This window comes from Physella acuta, unplaced genomic scaffold (assembly GCF_028476545.2).
Source record: "Physella acuta isolate Inbredline_101_S28 unplaced genomic scaffold, ASM2847654v3 ptg000076l, whole genome shotgun sequence".
NCBI lineage: Eukaryota > Metazoa > Mollusca > Gastropoda > Physidae > Physella > Physella acuta.
Genome location: NW_026731596.1, coordinates 805,413 through 826,816, shown reverse-complemented (window position 1 = coordinate 826,816; position 21,404 = coordinate 805,413). Strand labels below are relative to the sequence as shown.

At 40.4% G+C, this 21,404-nt stretch overlaps 2 protein-coding genes across 17 annotated transcripts in view; one reads left to right on the top strand and one right to left on the bottom strand.

The window, feature by feature from the left end:
- The window catches only part of LOC131953687 (5'-AMP-activated protein kinase subunit gamma-1), a 180,697-nt gene extending 177,679 nt beyond the window's left edge, over positions 1 to 3,018 (top strand). For 8 of the 9 annotated variants that reach the window (XM_059317033.1, XM_059317019.1, XM_059317026.1 and 5 more), the window contains exons 14-16: positions 460 to 531; positions 678 to 771; positions 2,116 to 3,018. In XM_059317033.1, the coding sequence (XP_059173016.1) occupies positions 460 to 531; positions 678 to 771; positions 2,116 to 2,195 (246 nt within the window). In that variant the 3' untranslated portion in view covers positions 2,196 to 3,018. The remainder of the gene's footprint in view (positions 1 to 459; positions 532 to 677; positions 772 to 2,115) is intronic. The other variant, XM_059317009.1, reaches the window with a different exon arrangement.
- An 833-nt stretch (positions 3,019 to 3,851) lies between these two features.
- The window catches only part of LOC131953643 (SRC kinase signaling inhibitor 1), a 97,109-nt gene continuing 79,556 nt past the window's right edge, over positions 3,852 to 21,404 (bottom strand). For 4 of the 8 annotated variants that reach the window (XM_059316940.1, XM_059316932.1, XM_059316984.1 and 1 more), the window contains 15 exons: positions 18,871 to 19,063; positions 18,250 to 18,445; positions 17,764 to 17,920; positions 14,979 to 15,142; positions 13,914 to 14,191; positions 13,454 to 13,612; positions 11,959 to 12,111; positions 10,913 to 10,975; positions 9,871 to 10,067; positions 9,552 to 9,670; positions 8,719 to 8,849; positions 8,525 to 8,600; positions 8,279 to 8,362; positions 6,957 to 7,104; positions 3,852 to 6,555 (listed from right to left, as the gene is read on the bottom strand). In XM_059316940.1, coding sequence (XP_059172923.1) covers positions 4,798 to 6,555; positions 6,957 to 7,104; positions 8,279 to 8,362; positions 8,525 to 8,600; positions 8,719 to 8,849; positions 9,552 to 9,670; positions 9,871 to 10,067; positions 10,913 to 10,975; positions 11,959 to 12,111; positions 13,454 to 13,612; positions 13,914 to 14,191; positions 14,979 to 15,142; positions 17,764 to 17,920; positions 18,250 to 18,445; positions 18,871 to 19,063 — 3,876 coding nt within the window. In that variant the 3' untranslated portion in view covers positions 3,852 to 4,797. Of the gene's footprint in view, positions 6,556 to 6,956; positions 7,105 to 8,278; positions 8,363 to 8,524; positions 8,601 to 8,718; positions 8,850 to 9,551; positions 9,671 to 9,870; positions 10,068 to 10,912; positions 10,976 to 11,958; positions 12,112 to 13,452; positions 13,613 to 13,913; positions 14,192 to 14,978; positions 15,143 to 17,763; positions 17,921 to 18,249; positions 18,446 to 18,870; positions 19,064 to 21,404 lie in introns of all 8 variants that reach the window. The other 4 variants (XM_059316949.1, XM_059316958.1, XM_059316967.1 and 1 more) reach the window with 4 other exon arrangements.

Genomic DNA, 21,404 nt, shown 5'->3' with positions numbered 1-21,404 from the left:
TAAGCCTGTCTTACCTCCATTGTGTAAGCCTGTCTTACCTCCATTGTGTAAGCCTGTCTTACCTCCATTGTGTAAGCCTGTCTTACCTCCCCTGTGTAAGCCTGTCTTACCTCCCCTGTGTAAGCCTGTCTTACCTCCATTGTTTAAACCTGTCTTACCTCCCCTGTGTAAGCATGTCTTACCTCCATTGTGTAAGCCTGTCTTACCTCCATTGTGTAAGCCTGTCTTACCTCCATTGTTTAAACCTGTCTTACCTCCCCTGTGTAAGCCTGTCTTACCTCCATTGTGTAAGCCTGTCTTACCTCCATTGTTTAAACCTGTCTTACCTCCCCTGTGTAAGCCTGTCTTACCTCCATTGTTTAAACCTGTCTTACCTCCCCTCTGTAAGCCTGTCTTACCTCCATTGTGTAAGCCTGTCTTACCTCCATTGTTTAACCTGTCTTACCTCTTATGTTACAGAATGAGAAAGTTTCCACTTGCCATCTGTGGGAGACACTGAGTAGTGTGATGGAGAAAATAGTCAAAGCTGAGGTAAGCTCTTACATTGGTTGGGGGGGGGGGGGGGGGCTAAGCTGACATTGTTGCCATTGGGGGGAGGGGAGGTGGGTATTTGAAGTTGTAAATAAAATGCTTTATTTTTTAATGAAAGCACTAAATGTTTAACCTCTGACCTGCAGGTGCACAGGCTGATAGTGACAGATGAAAGTGGAGGCGTTGAAGGCATTGTCTCCCTCTCTGATTTACTCAGATACATTATACTCAGACCTATGTGTAAGTACATTATACTCAGACCTATGTGTAAGTACATTATACTCAGACCTATGTGTAAGTACATTATACTCAGACCTATGTGTAAGTACATTATACTCAGACCTATGTGTAAGTACATTATACTCAGACCTATGTGTAAGTACATTATACTCAGACCTATGTGTAAGTACATTATACTCAGACCTATGTGTAAGTACATTATACTCAGACCTATGTGTAAGTACATTATACTCAGACCTATGTGTAAGTACATTATACTCAGACCTATGTGTAAGTACATTATACTCAGACCTGTGTGTAAGTACATTATACTCAGACCTGTGTGTAAGTACATTATACTCAGACCTATGTGTAAGTACATTATACTCAGACCTATGTGCAAGTACATTATACTCAGACCTATGTGCAAGTACATTATACTCAGACCTATGTGCAAGTACATTATACTCAGACCTATGTGCAAGTACATTATACTCAGACCTATGTGCAAGTACATTATACTCAGACCTATGTGCAAGTACATTATACTCAGACCTATGTGCAAGTACATTATACTCAGACCTATGTGCAAGTACATTATACTCAGACCTATGTGCAAGTACATTATACTCAGACCTATGTGCAAGTACATTATACTCAGACCTATGTGCAAGTACATTATACTCAGACCTATGTGCAAGTACATTATACTCAGACCTATGTGCAAGTACATTATACTCAGACCTATGTGCAAGTACATTATACTCAGACCTATGTGCAAGTACATTATACTCAGACCTATGTGCAAGTACATTATACTCAGACCTATGTGCAAGTACATTATACTCAGACCTATGTGTGAGTTTCTTTTCTATGTACTTAACTTTACCCCTGGTCTTTACCTGTCTGATCCACCTTACCTGTAGTCCTAACCTGATCCACTTTACTGATCCACCTTACCTGTAGTCCTTGTTGCGTCCGGGTTTCGTTAAACTCAGGAAACGATTCGTGTCTATCTTCAATACTTTTATTTGGACTCATTTCTTCACATTCTAGAGTAGCCAGCGCCCTAACAACTAACCCCTTACAATCATTCACTCCAGCTTTTATTCGGCATTCGACTTTGGGATAACAATACATAAACACACCGGGGTCAACTACACACAAGGGTAAACTCAATTCACACATGCACTCTCCCCTAATTCTAGATTATTCTAACCTATTTCTATCTAACCTACAACTGACCCGTAACAGTCCTAACCTGATCCACCTTACTGATCCACCTTACTGATCCACCTTACCTGTAGTCCTTACTTGATCCACGTTAATACTATTTTAATTCACACCCCCCCCCCCCTCTACCAGCAGCTGAAGGAGCCAAACAACCCGCCCCCACTCTAGAAACAGACTCTCTGAACATGGAGACCCCGCCCATATCTTCCTGATAGAAGATTCTCCCAGAGTTTGATGAAGGCACACAAGACTTGATGGGATCACTGGGCATTGGAGTCAGGCTAAATGGCACAGATTTATTTTTGGTCCTCTGACAGCGGGGGCTGCAAGCGGATTGGATGGATGGATGGATGTGGGGTGTTTGTACTAATATGCAATGCACATGGAATACTAATCTTTTTGGTCAGGTAGTGGCCAGATGTTAGCTGACACTAACATTGTTGCTGTGACAGCGCTCTGCTAGCCAGTTTTTCAATAGTTTGAGAGAACTTGCTAGCCAGAGTTTATCAACATTGTGACAGCACTCTGCTAGCCAGAGTTTTTCAATAGTTTGAGAGAACTTGCTAGCCAGAGTTTTTATCTCATTCTCATTCGGTTCATCTGGAATTATTTTTTTTATTTACTGTTGGCTAGGGGAGGCAACTCCAGTGATATTGAAACTCTTCATAAGAGATACTTCAGTAGAAAGAATTTGTCATGGACTGTATGTAACAATTGCAAGGAATGTCGGTAATTTCCAAAAGATATATTTTTATTTCCGCAATAATTAAAAGAAAGTTGTAGTTGTTGGATTCATGGACTGTAAATGTTGAGTAATGATGTGCACAAGAGCATGTTGCAGGAACTTTTGTACATAATTTTTGTCTAGTGGTAGAATTGTTGCCATGTTGACTGTTTTTTTCTGTCATTTTGTTGAAATAGTTGGACAAATGTTGAGCTGTGACTGACTAGTTTGTTTACTCTTTATTTTTCATGGGTCTCTAGTTTTGTGACAGAAAAAAAAAATTAATAAATATTCTGGATCTAGCTATTAAAGATTTGTCATTTTTACTAGCTTATATTTTATGTCTGTATCTGTAAGGATTGTTTGAATGGTCAAGTTGGTAGATCAACCAGCTTAGTAAAATGTTTCAACATTCAGAAATGTCAGGAATTTTATGCTATTTGATATAAGGGAGATAACACCCAAGCTAAATTACTTCTTTGATTAAAGTAGCTAAAAAAACACATATAGAAACAATCCTGTCTTATAGAGTTTGTTCATTTCTGCATTCAAAACATCTCCATGAGGGACTTAAAATTTAGATCTTTGCCAAAATTATTTGTAACCACATTGATGGACTGAGTAGCCAAGACAGAATATATTTATAGTCAACCACTCAATGTACTTCATTTTTACTTCATTATTTTGATTTTTTTTTATTAATTGCCACTACTGTTCTAAAAATTGAATTCAAGAACTTAAAGTGCATTAGGAGCAGATCTTTGAAACACATGAATGAAGTATCAGGAAAAAATACAAAATTTTTTTTAGGCCTTAAAGTCTACCAGGAGTGTTTCCTGTTCTGTGTTCCAAAAAACTTTTAGTTGGTCTTTAGGGTCTTCTCAAACAGGCAGCTTACCTGTGGTAAACTCTAATGGTGGTGTTATAAAATAACATTAGTTGCAAATTGCTGACCCATTATGCCAATTAATTTTTCCATTAAACAATAACAATGTTATCACATCTCACAAAATTTAATTACTTCTTACTTGTAAGATCTTTGTTTTATGGTATAAAAGTGTTGATAAAATGTAACAAATTGAATTATTGGAAAATTGCATGAGGTTAAGTATGAAGTTTAAAAAAAATGAAAATCAGAAAATGGTTACATAGAATAAGTACAATTTATTTCCTTAAAGCAAAACATAGCTGGTGTAACAAATACTGAAAATCTTGGAAAGTAACAAGTTTCTTCTACAAGACTTGACGAGATAACATCTTGACCTAAATTCTACTTAACGGCACAGAAGCCCACAGAACACAATGATTCCAGAAGCCATTGCATCAGAAAACAATGATTCAAAAATCTATTTCAGAATTCACAGCAATAGAAAACTATTCAAGAAATCATTGCATCAAAAGACAATGATTCAAGAAATCATTGCATCAAAATACAATGATTCAAGAAATCATAGCATCAAAAGACAATGATTCAAGAAATCATTGCATTAAAAAACAATGATTCAAAAAATCATTGCATTGAAAAACAATGATTCAAGAAATCATTGCATCAAAAACCAATTCATCAGACATGTACAAACTAAGTTGAATTCTCGGATAACTTGAGTGCAAGCAACCAGGCACATGTTAAGGCATTATCTCTAAGAATGTGCTTTCTCTGTCAGGGTTATGATCCAAATTTTCTTGGTACAAAAATTACTAAATTCAAACATTGAAATAAATATGATCAGGTTTTTGTATAATATTTACAATTGGCCTATTCACAGAATTCTCACAACCGTAATATTAGTGACCTCAGCATTTAACTACAGAGCCTTCGTATAGAAAATAAATGCAACTAATGCTGCCTCGTTTGTAGAGAGCCATGGACATCATCCAAACACGACTCAAAGCCAAACATTAGAGTTGGATGCAGACTTCTTAATCTATTATAGACAGCATTATCTAAGTGGTTGCAGACCTTTTCGTGCATGGCAAAAGTAACATTCACCCTGTATTATAAAAATACATACATCTTAAAATCAATATTTAAAATCTTGCATGAATGTTAATTGATTAGCATGTTAATTAAGTCTTTAATCCTATGGTTCTCACAAATCTACCCCATTCAATTCCTGGTTCCCATTGTTCAGTTTATGACTGTCTGGAGCATCGTGACCTACAGTGAACTTGGACAGAAGGCTGGACTGGCGCCTGGGTGGGTCAGGTTTGGGCTTGCTGATGGCCCTGATGTTGACCGAGGACGACCTGACCACAGAGATGACGCTCTGCTGAGAGCCCATGGAGGTGCCGGAGCTGCTGCTGTTGCTATCGCTGCTGCTTCCCCGCTCCTCCCTCTCCAGGGGGATGGTGACACAGGGAGGGGGAGGGATATCATCACTTGGTTTGGTACAGCTCGCTAGGTTCATCATCTGCTGCGCTGTGTTGTTCTGACCCTGCAGGTCCGGCCTGTTCATGTTGGCACAGATCCCAGAGGCAATGTCTTTCTCAAACCTGGACAGCGGCTTCTGAGATGCTGGCTTGGGTGTGGATGATAAGGGCCCCCCAGAGAGGCGGTGCTGACCCAAGATTCCCCCAACAAATCGAGGCATGTCACTGGCCTGGGTTGAGCTGATAGAACTAATGCCACTGGTGGACGTTGGTCGGCTGCCTTTTCTGGGAGGGGGAGGTGGTGGGACTTTCTTCTTCCCCAACTCTTGCTGTGAGCTGATGGAGTCTGAAGAATCAAACGAAAGAGATTTGTTTTCAGGAACCAGGCGCGGGATGCCTCGGCTTGGAGAGGTCAGCGGAGAGGGTGATGTTTTGGCTGGGGAGAAGATGATCTCTCGCGGAGGTGAGATGGTGAAAGTTCCAGGACTAGTGGGAGACTTGGGGCTGGCGGTGCCAGACAGAACCAGGTTAATGGTTGGGCCAGAGGACACCTTCCCCACCAGTCCTGTTGGGCTGACCACTGGGCCAGGGTCAAGGCTGGCGGAGTTCCTGCTGGGAGAGTTCATGTTGGGGGAGGTGGGGGGAGAGTTCATGGAGCTGAAGAAAGCGTTTCTGGCAGCTTGTTTCTGTGTGGCCAGATCTGCGGCCCCCGTGCCATTGACGGGTGAATCCATGCTGGGGATGATGGTGGGGGATAACTCTGAGAAGGACACTGAAGCTTTCTTGTTCTCAGACTTGGCTGTCCCATCAGAGTTGTCTGTTAGTTTCTCCTCCCCGTCAGCTGGCTTGTTGCTGGCGTTGTTTGGTTTGAACACAGGTGGGACAGGTATGACTGGGTTCACTGGCCCACACACCTGGTACGTGTAGATGCTGGGGTCAGTTTTCTTGGGGCTGTCTCCAACGGAACATTTCCTGGTGTCTGACTTCATCAAGATGCCTCTGGTGGTGTCGGTCAGGGGCAGGGTCATTGTTTTCATGATGGAGGGGACCGGCGTGGTTTCAGTAGTGGACCTGGTGGCCGTGGTGGTCACTGAGTCAGACACCCCTGACGTCATGGCCGAGACCGTTGCTGTAGGTTTGTCTGCGGGTTTTACACCAGATGACAGGACAGAGAAGGAGGGTTTGACAGATGCCACATTAGAAGCAGGAGCTGTGGATACAGCTGTGGTCAGCCCACTTGAAGCTGGGGGCAGGACAGACTTGGCTGTGTGGGCTGGTTTAGCTGGAGCAGCGAGGTTGTGGTTGTCTGGCTGTTGTTCCTTGTTCTCCTCTTCAGCTGGACCCTGGTCAGATATTTTATCACCAGTGACTGAAGGTGGACGCAGGTTTTTGGTGGCCATCTCTAGAGTTTTGCCAAACTTGAGGGCCTCTTGTTGAGTGCTGATCTTTTTCTTCCTTTCTCGAGAGGCCTCTGCAGCCTGTAAAGGGTTGAATTAAAGAATTACTGCTCATCTCTGAATAAAGACTGAAGACAAACTAAACATCTTAGTAACAATGATCACTCAAATAAGTTTACACATATTTGATTTTTACCATTCAAAGTTCAACTATGTAAAGTTACAATCCTTGTGGCAAAGAATTTATTATTCTAATTTGTACCTTCCCTAAAATGGAACATTTTCTGAGCTTTAAACTATTTCAGGTAACTTGTTTCAACAATTAACCTACATTCCCCGTGAGTAGGCACAAGTGCCCTGTTTGATATCTAAAATGTCCAACTTATTCAAAGAACTTATCTATATACTTCATGATATACTGCACAAGTGCCCTGTTGTTTAATGTCTCCTGTGAAACTTGTTCCATAACCTGACCTACATACCTCAATTTGCTGCAAGCGTTGTTCATGATCAGGCACAAGTGAGCGGATGTTTTCAAGTAAAATATTTTTCTGCTCCGTCACCTCCTCGCTGGCTAGAGGCGCCATGTTTGGCACTTGGGATGGTCTGTGATCTTGTACAGATGCTAGCCTAAACACATCAATCATAGCACAGTGGTAAAAACTTGAAACAATTTCAAGTCAACAATAAGACAAAATTGTTTCATGATTTGACCTCCTTTATAGTTATTTATAAAAACTTCAAACATAAACAATTTATAAAAAATATATCCCTTATTTAAACAACATATATTGTTATGAGTTGGACAAACAGACTAACATAATGTCATGAACAAACAGAGAGACCAACATAATGTCATGAACAAACAAACAAACCAACATAATGTCATGAACAAACAAACCAACATAATGTCATGAGAAAAACAAACCAACATAATGTCATGAACAAACAGAGAGACCAACATAATGTCATGAGAAAAACAAACCAACATAATGTCATGAACAAACAGAGAGACCAACATAATGTCATGAACAAACAAACAAACCAACATAATGTCATGAGAAAAACAAACCAACATAATGTCATGAGAAAAACAAACCAACATAATGTCATGAACAAACAGAGAGACCAAGATAATGTCATGAGACAAACAGACCAACATAATGTCATGAACAAACAAACAAACCAACATAATGTCATGAGAAAAACAAACCAACATAATGTCATGAACAAACAGAGAGACCAACATAATGTCATGAGACAAACAAACAAACCAACATAATGTCATGAGAAAAACAAACCAACATAATGTCATGAACAAACAGAGAGACCAACATAATGTCATGAACAAACAAACAAACCAACATAATGTCATGAACAAACAAACAAACCAACATAATGTCATGAGACAAACAGACCAACATAATGTCATGAGACAAACAAACAAACCAACATAATGTCATGAACAAACAGAGAGACCAACATGTCATGAGACAAACAAACAAACCAACATAATGTCATGAGAAAAACAGACCAACATAATGTCATGAACAAACAAACAAACCAACATAATGTCATGAGACAAACAAACAAACCAACATAATGTCATGAGACAAACAGACCAACATAATGTCATGAACAAACAAACAGACCAACATAATGTCATGAACAAACAAACAGACCAACATAATGTCATGAACAAACAAACAGACCAACATAATGTCATGAGCAAACAGACCAACATAATGTCATGAACAAAGAGACCAACATATTGTCATGAGTTGGACAAGAAACAAGTCCCCACCTCTTGAGAGTGTAGAGGGTACCAGTCAGCTTCTTACATCTCTTCAAACACTGCTCTATCTCTGACGGCTCTTCTTTCAAAAATCTGTTGGGTTTTTTATTAGGGTTTGTTATTATTTATATCAGATACAGGAAAAGGTTTAATAAATTTGTTTTTTTAAGATGAACACATTCAAATTACATTGATATATTTTTTCAATATTTGAGAGCTTACATAGTTTAAATTTGAAATTTAAAAAGAACTAACTTTTCTTCAGCAAGAACTACTCTCATCTCTGCATCAATAATACTTTTAAGCTGTGACTGAATTTCTGGGAATCGAGCTGAAAGCAAAATTCACTTTTGAATTATGACAAGCATCAAACTTTATCCATGACAATCTATTAACTGATTTTTTTAAATTATGAGTTGAAATCATTTAAAATAAATTTTTTCCCCCACCTTTGAGGTCTGCCAGTGATTTGGTGATGTTGCTCAGTAGCAGTGCCATACCCTCGACATCAGAGGCATTGACACGACACTGTCGCGACAAGACGTCAGCCCTCAGTTCCTCCACGCTGGCTTCTAAATCTCTGTCATTAGAAAAGTTACATGTTCATTTTATAAGGGCTTCTAAATCTCTATAATTAGAAAACAGTTACATGTTCATTTTATAAGGGCTTCTAAATCTCTACATTAGAAAACAGTTACATGTTAATTTTATAAGGGCTTCTAAATCTCTGTCATTAGAAAAGTTAGATGTTCATTTTACAAGGGCTTCTAAATCTCTATAATTAGAAAACAGTTACATGTTCATTTTATAAGGGCTTCTAAATCTCTACATTAGAAAACAGTTACATGTTAATTTTATAAGGGCTTCTAAATCTCTGTCATTAGAAAAGTTACTTGTTCATTTTATAAGGGCTTCTACATCTCTGTCATTAGAAAAGTTACATGTTCATTTTATAAGGGCTTCTAAATCTCTATCATTAGAAAAGTTACATGTTCATTTTATAAGGGCTTCTAAATCTCTATCATTAGAAAAGTTACATGTTCATTTTATAAGGGCTTCTAAATCTCTATCATTAGAAAAGTTACATGTTCATTTTATAAGAGCTTCTAAATCTCTATCATTAGAAAACAGTCAAATGTTAATAGACCTTTAGAGTAAGCAAACACATTTGCTATATTAAGCTAAGAAATAAACACTGCACACATGTTCTGGGTGAGAGGGTTGAGATTTTACCTTATAAACACTGCACACATGTTCTGGGTGAGAGGGTTGAGATTTTTACCTTAACTCTTTGTGGACCTGCTCTTTATCATTTTTATAAGAATATTTGGCCACGGTGACTTCATTTCTTTTGTTAAAGTTCACCTGGTTTTCTGCCTCAGGTACTGCTGATAACACCTTCTAGAAATAAATAAGTTTTTTGTCAAATGCTTCTGAAAATTGATATACACTTTCTGGTAAGAATATTTTATCAAGCATCTCTAAACATAGGTTAAAACCTTCTGGGAATAACATTTTTATCAAACATTTCAACTAACCAGAATAAATTCTATGATTGGTGTTATATCAAACTTCAGAACAAAAAGCAGCCATGAACTCACCTTGACCTTGCTAAGTGTGACCATGAACTCTTCTCTCATGGCCTCCATGTTCAGCTGTTGCTGTCTTCGAAGTACATGGAGGTCAGATTTGAGCTGGCCGAGCTTGACGGTCACTTCTGCTTGAGCACTTAGAGGAGTTGACTCCCTTGAGCTGACCCCTGATGAGCCTTGAAATCCATCAGGAATATCCGAAAGACCTAAAAAAATTATTTGATTTATTTTGGTTTTATCTCTCCTAATGTGGAGCATCATTATAAAAAACCATAAATCAACATACAAAAATTCTATACACTAAAGCAGTTTAAAAAAAACCTGTGCCACACCAAATGAGCTAACATAAATGTACATAACTGATCAAACAGTCGAGGAGGTAGATAAATATTTAGTTTTAAAAATTTTAAAAGAAAAATGCGAAAAGAAAATAAGCTATGAAATATTAAAATATATATTATAGATGTACATTAGTTAATGATTACAAATATAGCAGGTGTTGATTTAAAAAAACCACTTCAATGATTCATTTACAAAAGAGCTTTGAAATTTGTAAGCAGGGTTTAAGCAGGATTTAATTACAAAATGTATACTTCATTGTTTTAGTGTACAATTGTTTATACAAAATTGTAAAGCAAAATAATTTATTGCAATCAAAGCATTATAAACTCTAATTACTATGCAATGGTGATGACTGTTAACTAATTATCACTTAATGTAATGAGATCTTTTATCAGGTTAGAAAAATATTGTTTTAATATTTTCTTTAATTGTTTAATTTTTAAATAAAAATCTTGGATAATACACATGAGATTTTATATTTTAAAATTTCATTATCATAATTCTGTAAATACTTTTACAATTTTTTAAATTTATAAAGACCTTATATTATTCCAAAATAAAACCCTGTTCAAAATTGTATTTAAAGCAGAATAAAATATACAACTAAAAATAAAAGGGAAATAAATCATGCAGAAATGCCATCCATACATAAACCAAAGCATGCAACAACATCCATTAACAAGAAAAGTTCATAGATAAAACTCAAGACCTTGTAATCGTGCTACATGATTAGTTGGAGTAGTCGAAATGGGAGGAGCTTCTCCTTTGTGCTCTGAAAAGGGTTAAATAAAAATCAAACAGGAATTCTTCCAGCCACTGAACTAACCTCAAATTATGTTACGTTATGTTTGCCTGTCATCCCTACTGGCTTCATAATGTATGAAATAAATCATTTTTGTTGTTTTGTTTTCTTCCCAAAAACTTATTGTAAGTAAAAGCTTGAGCAAAAAAGTTTAAAAATAGTGGCTTGCTTGAACCAATTACAGTACTGGTTTTATTCAATACCAACTTGTGGTGGCTTTTTCTTTTTAATTTTTAATTTGATATCTTAATTATGATTTAATTTGTCTCTCTTCATTTACGAATTTCTAGCATTTTTCTCAACACAAAAACTTTAAAAACAGCAATAAGTTTTGTTTGTTTTAAGATTAGCAAGTCAAAAGAACTATGAGGGAGGTAATGGCATGCGAGGATCATCAATAAAATAGACCTGCATTATTACAATTTTTATCTCTTATTAACAATTAAGTAGCATGTAATAATACAAATCAATTAATATTCAGAATTTTTTTTCCCTCATCAATTAAAAGTCAATCTTGGGCCCAAGTTAGACGTAGCTTTTACATACAAATACAATTTTTTCCTGACTTGTTTAAAGCTATGAGTTCCTTCAAATATTAAAGTTTTGAAACAACTTTATATTATCTTTTCAACCAATTCTTGTGAACAATTAAAATTTTCTGTCAAACAACTATTTTAAAAGTTTTGGTTCTATAATATGTTTCTCAAGTTTCTAATCTAGAATGAACAACTTGGCTGCAAGACTTGTGGATGGGTACAATCACATGCAACATTTCAATAAATTGATCAGACATTTTCAATCCATTTTCACCACATCATCATCAAGTTAGGGTGTATTTTTTGCAAGCTCATTAAAATAGAATTTAAAAGTAGCTAATCTATGATTAAGAAGTCAGCAGCCTTAAATGGATTAGAAAGCCGTTGTGTTAAACGAATTAGTCCGGGTTGACTTACTACTTGCAGAAGATGCGGGGAAGGTGTCAGAACTGTCTGAGATGCTACCAGCACTGGGCGGGGCTCTGCTACCATCTGACTTCTGGTAGTGGACCCATGCGGTCAAGGTGGCCAGCTGCTGCTCCATCTTCTCTATACGGTTCCTGCTCCACCAGAGAGAGAGAGGGGGGGGGGGGGGACTTTTATTCTCAATGTAACATGGTGGGGGGGGGACTTTTTTTCTCAATGTAATATGGGGGGGGGAGGACTTTTATTCTCAATGTAACATGGGGGGGGGGGGGGGGAAGGACTTTTATTCTCAATGTAACATGGGGGGGGGGAGGACTTTTATTCTCAATGTAACATGGGGGGGGGGAGGACTTTTATTCTCAATGTAACATGGTGGGGGGGGGGGGACTTTTATTCTCAATGTAACATGGTGGGGGGAGGACTTTTATTCTTAATGTAACATGGGGGGAGGAGGACTTTTATTCTCAATGTAACATGGGGGGGGGGAGGACTTTTATTCTCAATGTAACATGGTGGGGGGAGGACTTTTATTCTCAATGTAACATGGGGGGAGGAGGACTTTTATTCTCAATGTAACATGGGGGGGGGGGAGGACTTTTATTCTCAATGTAACATGGTGGGGGGAGGACTTTTATTCTCAATGTAACATGGGGGGAGGAGGACTTTTATTCTCAATGTAACATGGGGGGGGGGAGGACTTTTATTCTCAATGTAACATGGGGGAGGACTTTTATTCTCAATGTAACATATGGGGGGGGGGGAATTTTATTTTCAATGTAACATGTCAGTGCACATGTTACTATATATAACAGTGCACCTGTAACTTTAAGGGACAGTGCACCCATGATTATACTGAGCAGTGCACCTATAAAAGGGACAGTGCACTTATGACTAAATGTGTGCACTACTAGGCCTGCCATCAAAAAATGTTTGTGGTGGGGGCTGATTGAAGGTTAGTGTCAAGTTAGTTGCCATGGCGATGGGAGTGTGTATTAGCACCTACGATGGTGTATCTTAAAATATCACTTCTGTGTGGTGTGTATATAAGGTTATTAGTCTCATACAAAAATGTCACTGACTTTACATATCTAAAAAGGCTATTGACATGATACAAAAATGTCATTGACTGTACTAATAAAAATATGATTGCCCATCTAGATGAAAATATTATTGATGGTCTATATAAAATGTCATAAATGGCCATATAAAAATGTCATATGAAATTCCATATAAAAATGTCACTTAGTGCCCATATAAAAATGTCATTTAGTGCCCATATAAAAATGTCATTTAGTCCCCATATAAAAATGTCACTTAGTGCCCATATAAAAATGTCATTTAGTGCCCATATAAAAATGTCATTTAGTCCCCATATAAAAATGTCACTGATTGTCCATATAAAAATGTCATTTAGTGCCATATAAAAATGTCATTGAGTGCCCATATAAAAATGTCACTGAGTGCCCATATAAAAATGTCATTTACCTTGTAGTGTCATCAGCTGGGGTGACAGACTGTGACCTAACCAGGTCTGTGGCACCTCTCTCTGGGGGAGGGATCCTATAGCTCTGGGTGCGCTGATAGCCACCGTCTGGCGCCGCACCAGAAATTGGTGCGAATGCCAGCGAGTGTCTGTTGTGGCCTCCTGGTTAGCATAAAAATGTTGGAACAAGGTGCAAATGATAAAAGGAAAACTAAAAACATTGTAAACATTGCAAGCTCTCACACTGGAAATGAATGAAAAATGCAAAGAAATACAATGGCCATTGATGTGAAAAATGCTGAATGAACACAATATTTGCAGAAGTAAATGCAACAAAATACATCCTAAGTATGAAGAAAACAAGCAACATTTGAAAGGAAGCATTACAACATATTAGCAAACACACTGTTAGAACATTTTTCTCAGCAGTGATAGATTTGTTAGCAAAACATTTTGTACTTACTTGTATCAGAGCCCGGTGCTACCGCACGCTGTGGGTGGGCCATGGGAGGTGCACGGGTGCTACGAGCCACGTATGTCTGTTGGGTGGGGATGGGGGACTGCGAGTGGTACGGGGACTCGTAGATCCCATTAGGGTAGGGGGAGCGGTAGCCTGGAGCACCCACAGGTTCGTAGTAGTTGCCAGGGTCCTGATAGGCCTGGGACAGCTGTCTGTTCTCTGGGATGGGGTTCAGCTGTCCACGCTCTGGTGTTGGCATACGGTCAGGGGAATGTGAATATCTGAAGAGATAAGTGGCATACGGTCAGGGGAATGTGAATATCTGGAGAGATAATTGGCATACAGTCAGGGGAATGTGAATATCTGAAGAGATAAGTGGCATATGGTCAGGGGTATGTGAATATCTGAAGAGATAAGTGGCATATGGTCGGGGTATGTGAATATCTGAAGAGATAAGTGGCATATAGGGGAATGTGAATATCTGAAGAGATAATTGGCATATAGGAGAATGTGAATATCTGAAGAGATAATTGGCATACAGTCAGGGGAATGTGAATATCTGAAGAGATAAGTGGCATACGGTCAGGGGAATGTGAATATCTGGAGAGATAATTGGCATACAGTCAGGGGAATGTGAATATCTGAAGAGATAAGTGGCATATGGTCGGGGTATGTGAATATCTGAAGAGATAAGTGGCATATAGGGGAATGTGAATATCTGAAGAGATAATTGGCATATAGGAGAATGTGAATATCTGAAGAGATAATTGGCATACAGTCAGGGGAATGTGAATATCTGAAGAGATAATTGACATACAGGGGAATGTGAATATCTGAAGAGATAATTGGCATACAGGGGAATGTGAATATCTGAAGAGATAATTGGCATACAGGGGAATGTGAATATCTGAAGAGATAATTTCACTTATCTAGTAACTTCCTAAGTAAAAAACACTAACTTTTTCTTTTATTTCGTCAAAATATTATGACTTTCAACAGAACATGGAAAATATAAAAAATGTCTATATATGTGTGATGAATCATGCTAATTAACACATATTAAAAAACCTTTGCCTATTAGGTGCTCCAGCAGACAGTGACCTTGGCCTATCAGCAACCTCAGGGGTTCTTGACCTTGACCTTCTCTCTATCTCCCATTGGTTCCTTTGTTCCTGCATCAAATCGTGGTAGTTGTTGGCAGTTTGTGGGGGCAGGGAGTGAGACTTGATGAACTGAAACACAGACAATAGTTGTTGGCAGTTTGTGGGGGCAGGGAGTGAGACTTGATGAACTGAAACACAGACAACAGTTGTTGGCAGTTTGTGGGGGCAGGGAGTGAGACTTGATGAACTGAAACACAGACAATAGTTGTTGGCAGTTTGTGGGGGCAGGGAGTGAGACTTGATGAACTGAAACACAGACAATAGTTGTTGGCAGTTTGTGGGGGCAGGGAGTGAGACTTGATGAACTGAAACACAGACAACAGTTGTTGGCAGTTTGTGGGGGCAGGGAGTGAGACTTGATGAACTGAAACACAGACAATAGTTGTTGGCAGTTTGTGGGGGCAGGGAGTGAGACTTGATGAACTGAAACACAGACAATAGTTGTTGGCAGTTTGTGGGGGCAGGGAGTGAGACTTGATGAACTGAAACACAGACAATAGTTGTTGGCAGTTTGTGGGGGCAGGGAGTGAGACTTGATGAACTGAAACACAGACAATAATTGTTGGCAGTTTGTGGGGGCAGGGAGTGAGACTTGATGAACTGAAACACAGACAATAGTTGTTGGCAGTTTGTGGGGGCAGGGAGTGAGACTTGATGAACTGAAACACAGACAATAGTTGTTGGCAGTTTGTGGGGGCAGGGAGTGAGACTTGATGAACTGAAACACAGACAACAGTTGTTGGCAGTTTGTGGGGGCAGGGAGTGAGACTTGATGAACTGAAACACAGACAATAGTTGTTGGCAGTTTGTGGGGGCAGGGAGTGAGACTTGATGAACTGAAACACAGACAATAGTTGTTGGCAGTTTGTGGGGGCAGGGAGTGAGACTTGATGAACTGAAACACAGACAATAATTGTTGGCAGTTTGTGGGGGCAGGGAGTGAGACTTGATGAACTGAAACACAGACAACAGTTGTTGGCAGTTTGTGGGGGCAGGGAGTGAGACTTGATGAACTGAAACACAGACAACAGTTGTTGGCAGTTTGTGGGGGCAGGGAGTGAGACTTGATGAACTGAAACACAGACAATAGTTGTTGGCAGTTTGTGGGGGCAGGGAGTGAGACTTGATGAACTGAAACACAGACAATAGTTGTTGGCAGTTTGTGGGGGCAGGGAGTGAGACTTGATGAACTGAAACACAGACAATAGTTGTTGGCAGTTTGTGGGGGCAGGGAGTGAGACTTGATGAACTGAAACACAGACAACAGTTGTTGGCAGTTTGTGGGGGCAGGGAGTGAGACTTGATGAACTGAAACACAGACAATAGTTGTTGGCAGTTTGTGGGGGCAGGGAGTGAGACTTGATGAACTGAAACACAGACAATAGTTGTTGGCAGTTTGTGGGGGCAGGGAGTGAGACTTGATGAACTGAAACACAGACAATAGTTGTTGGCAGTTTGTGGGGGCAGGGAGTGAGACTTGATGAACTGAAACACAGACAATAGTTGTTGGCAGTTTGTGGGGGCAGGGAGTGAGACTTGATGAACTGAAACACAGACAATAGTTGTTGGCAGTTTGTGGGGGCAGGGAGTGAGACTTGATGAACTGAAACACAGACAATAGTTGTTGGCAGTTTGTGGGGGCAGGGAGTGAGACTTGATGAACTGAAACACAGACAACAGTTGTTGGCAGTTTGTGGGGGCAGGGAGTGAGACTTGATGAACTGAAACACAGACAATAGTTGTTGGCAGTTTGTGGGGGCAGGGAGTGAGACTTGATGAACTGAAACACAGACAACAGTTGTTGGCAGTTTGTGGGGGCAGGGAGTGAGACTTGATGAACTGAAACACAGACAATAGTTGTTGGCAGTTTGTGGGGGCAGGGAGTGAGACTTGATGAACTGAAACACAGACAATAGTTGTTGGCAGTTTGTGGGGGCAGGGAGTGAGACTTGATGAACTGAAACACAGACAATAGTTGTTGGCAGTTTGTGGGGGCAGGGAGTGAGATTTGATGAACTGAAACACAGACAATAGTTGTTGGCAGTTTGTGGGGGCAGGGAGTGAGATTTGATGAACTGAAACACAGACAATAGTTGTTGGCAGTTTGTGGGGGCAGGGAGTGAGACTTGATGAACTGAAACACAGACAACAGTTGTTGGCAGTTTGTGGGGGCAGGGAGTGAGACTTGATGAACTGAAACACAGACAACAGTTGTTGGCAGTTTGTGGGGGCAGGGAGTGAGACTTGATGAACTGAAACACAGACAATAGTTGTTGGCAGTTTGTGGAGGCAGGGAGTGAGACTTGATGAACTGAAACACAGACAATAATTGTTGGCAGTTTGTGGGGGCAGGGAGTGAGACTTGATGAACTGAAACACAGACAATAGTTGTTGGCAGTTTGTGGGGGCAGGGAGTGAGACTTGATGAACTGAAACACAGACAATAGTTGTTGGCAGTTTGTGGGGGCAGGGAGTGAGACTTGATGAACTGAAACACAGACAATAGTTGTTGGCAGTTTGTGGGGGCAGGGAGTGAGACTTGATGAACTGAAACACAGACAATAGTTGTTGGCAGTTTGTGGGGGCAGGGAGTGAGACTTGATGAACTGAAACACAGACAACAATTTTGAGAATCCATCCATCCAAGAGTTAGTACTGGTAAGCTTGTTGGGAAACTGGATGGTACTCACATCATTGACTGGCATGTCAGGGTAAGTGTTGCGTGACTGAGATCTGGCAACAGGCATCTGAACTGTTCGACCTCTGACCTCCTGTCTCTCCTTGACCTTCTGGGGTTCATTACTGTCCGTCTCATGAATCTTGAGCACTGACCTGTCCTTGATTTCCCTAAAGGTCAATACCTTTACATTTACTACATGGTCATTCATTTTTTACTGAGTTGGTAAAGTTTGAAATAAGAAACAATGGTTGTTTTTTGGCACCTCAATTCAAAAACTGGTCCCCTCCAAATTAACCTCTGAACTTAAAAACTGTCCCCTGTAAATGAATCCTCCTCCACTAAAAAACTGACCCCTATAAAAAATGTACCCATCAACTCAAAAACTGACCCCTATAAAAAATGTACCCATCAACTCAAAAACTGACCCCTATAAAAAATTAACCCACCAACTCAAAAACTGACCCCTGTAAATGACCCCATCAACTCAAACACTGACCCCAGATCCTCCAGCTGAAAGTAGATGTTGGTGGCGGGGTCGAGGATGTAGATTTTCTTCCTGGGACTCTCCAGCATCTCAAGGGTCAGGTCAGGGAAGGCACGGACAAACAGCGCTCGGACAGTGTCCAGTGTGGTGATTTCATTGGGCAGAAGTGACTTCTTGGTCTGGTCCCCAAACACAAGGAACACCAAACCTAGAGAGTATGACGTAGACAATGACATGACAATAGGAGGAAGATACTATCAGTAGTTTCCCTCTAGACCTGCTGATCCATAAGGCTGATTAATTCATCTGTTTCTTAACCATGACATATGAAGGTATGGTGTTGTCAGACACATCTGACACAAACTCACTACAACTTGTCAATGTCACAAAATCTCACTAGGATAAAATTGAAATGATAGGAGGGCTTCAACAACAAACAACGTTGCTATGACAACAGACACAGGATTGCATTAAAGAATATGGATGAACAACTCTAAATTTATTTATTTTTAAAACTACATTTGGACATCGAGCCAGTCCTAGGTAGCCTGGGCTATCTAACTATCTGACATGCAACCTAGACTCCCTAAGGGAACTAATCTAAGGCGGGATCTGGTCTCATGCAGTACCTACCCAGGGGCCTCTCGAGGGAGGTTGAAGCACTCCTGACTATGGGTAGACTGGTCCTCATGAACCCTCCTCTTTGGAAGGATGGTAATTCAAGGTCACTCATCGTTCCAAGATCCTCATACTCCATGGTATGTCCACTCTGGTTGGGGTCATAGTTCACCAGACGACGCCTCTGTGAATCCCTCGACCTAGCAGGCTGTGAAATAAACAACAAAAGTTAAACAGTTAAACACACAATGAAAACACAATAAACAGACAATAAACACACAATAAACACGTGTTTACTGGATCATAAAGAAACATATCCATCACAAAAACTGCTAGATTATTTCCACAAGTTCAATGCTCCCACCGAAACCTCCAACATGTGGCCGGCCATGTTTGTTTGATACCCGACCAGGCTACCGTTGTTGACACAGCAGACGACCACATACAAGGGACGATAACTCTCAGCTTAAAGATAACTCGCAGTGACCGCTTCAGGTATTTTGTAATCATGTCAGATAAGTCAAAGGTCAGCGATAACAAAAGTCGGAACAATTCGTGCTGTAAATCTGTGTTGGGCTGTCACCTTTGGGTGTTATACCTGCAACAGGCTGTCACCTTTGGGTGTTATACCTGCTACAGGCTGTCACCTTTGGGTGTTATATTATACCTGCAACAGACTGTCAACTTTGGGTATTATATTAACCTGCAACAGGCTGTCACCTTAGGGTGTTGTACCTGCAACAGGCTGTCACCTTTGGGTATTATATTAACCTGCAACAGGCTGTCACCTTTGGGTGTTATACCTGCAACAGGCTGTCAACTTTGGGTATTATATTAACCTGCAACAGGCTGTCACCTTAGGGTGTTGTACCTGCAACAGGCTGTCACCTTTGGGTATTATATTAACCTGCAACAGGCTGTCACCTTTGGGTGTTGTACCTGCAACATGCTGTCAACTGTGTATTATAAAACCAATATCAGTTACGTCACTACAAGCAAGCTATCACTAAAAACACACACAGCCCACACCCCCCAGTGAGTTGATGAAAGAGGTGACAAGAAATCTTATCGTCTGTATCTCAAGTGTCTGACACCTGAGATTGACAGACCAACACACCTGAGACTGACAGACCAACACACCTGAGACTGACGGACCAACACACCTGAGATTGACAGACCAACACACCTGAGACTGACAGACCAACACACCTGAGACTGACGGACCAACACACCTGAGACTGACGGACCAACACACCTGAGACTGACAGACCAACACACCTGAGACTGACAGACCAACACACCTGAGACTGACAGACCAACACACCTGAGACTGACGGACCAACACACCTGAGATTGACAGACCAACACACCTGAGACTGACAGACCAACACACCTGAGACTGACAGACCAACACACCTGAGACTGACGGACCAACACACCTGAGACTGACGGACCAACACACCTGAGACTGACAGACCAACACACCTGAGACTGACGGACCAACACACCTGAGATTGACAGGCTAACACACCTGAGACTGACAGACCAACACACCTGAGACTGACGGACCAACACACCTGAGATTGACGGACCAACACACCTGAGACTGACAGACCAACACACCTGAGACTGAAGGACCAACACATGTAGACCCATGTAAAATCTGTTCAACATAAATAACTACAACAAATTTATTGGGTCAGGTCACTAAAGGGTTTCTGGTCAGTTTATATAGGTCAGTTTATCACACCAACACACGGGTCAAGCTCATGTGCTATGTAGACTCGTCAAAGTTTCAACACATCCGTCTATTCAACAATTGGACGTGTGTCGTGATCCAACATCCGTCTATTCAACAATTGGACGTGTGTCGTGATCCAACATCCGTCTATTCAACAATTGGACGTGTGTCGTGATCCAACAACAACCAAGCACTCACGTGACCCATTTGGGTTGTGACGTCACCTCACGATCTTTACAACACTGCCATTAACAAACAAACAAACATTGTCACCATTTCATATATCCCATTTGAATCCCCACATAAATAATAAATGTCAACATCCGCCTAGGCGAGGAAGCGGTGGATCCATATTGGGCGCCAGTAGTGATCAGACACCAACACTACATCGATTTAGTAAACAACCAATGGGAACGCTGGGAATCTGGGTCACGCAAAACTTTCTATAATTAAAGTGTTGCCTGCGTAACAGTCGAAGTTAAAAATAGAACTGATGCCAGACGATGGTGGTGCCAGCTTCAAGGCTGCAAGTAGTCGCTGTGTACAGATCAGGGCAAGAGATGTCACACATCAAACATGTCACACATCAAACATGTCACACATCAAACATGTCACACAGCAAACATGTCACACATCAAACATGTCACACAGCAAACATGTCACACATCAAACATGTCACACATCAAACATGTCACACATCAAACATGTCACACAGCAAACATGTCACTTGAAACATGACAATTGAAACATGTCACTTGAAACATGTCATTTGAAACATGTCATGATGATGAAACAAACAACATCAGGG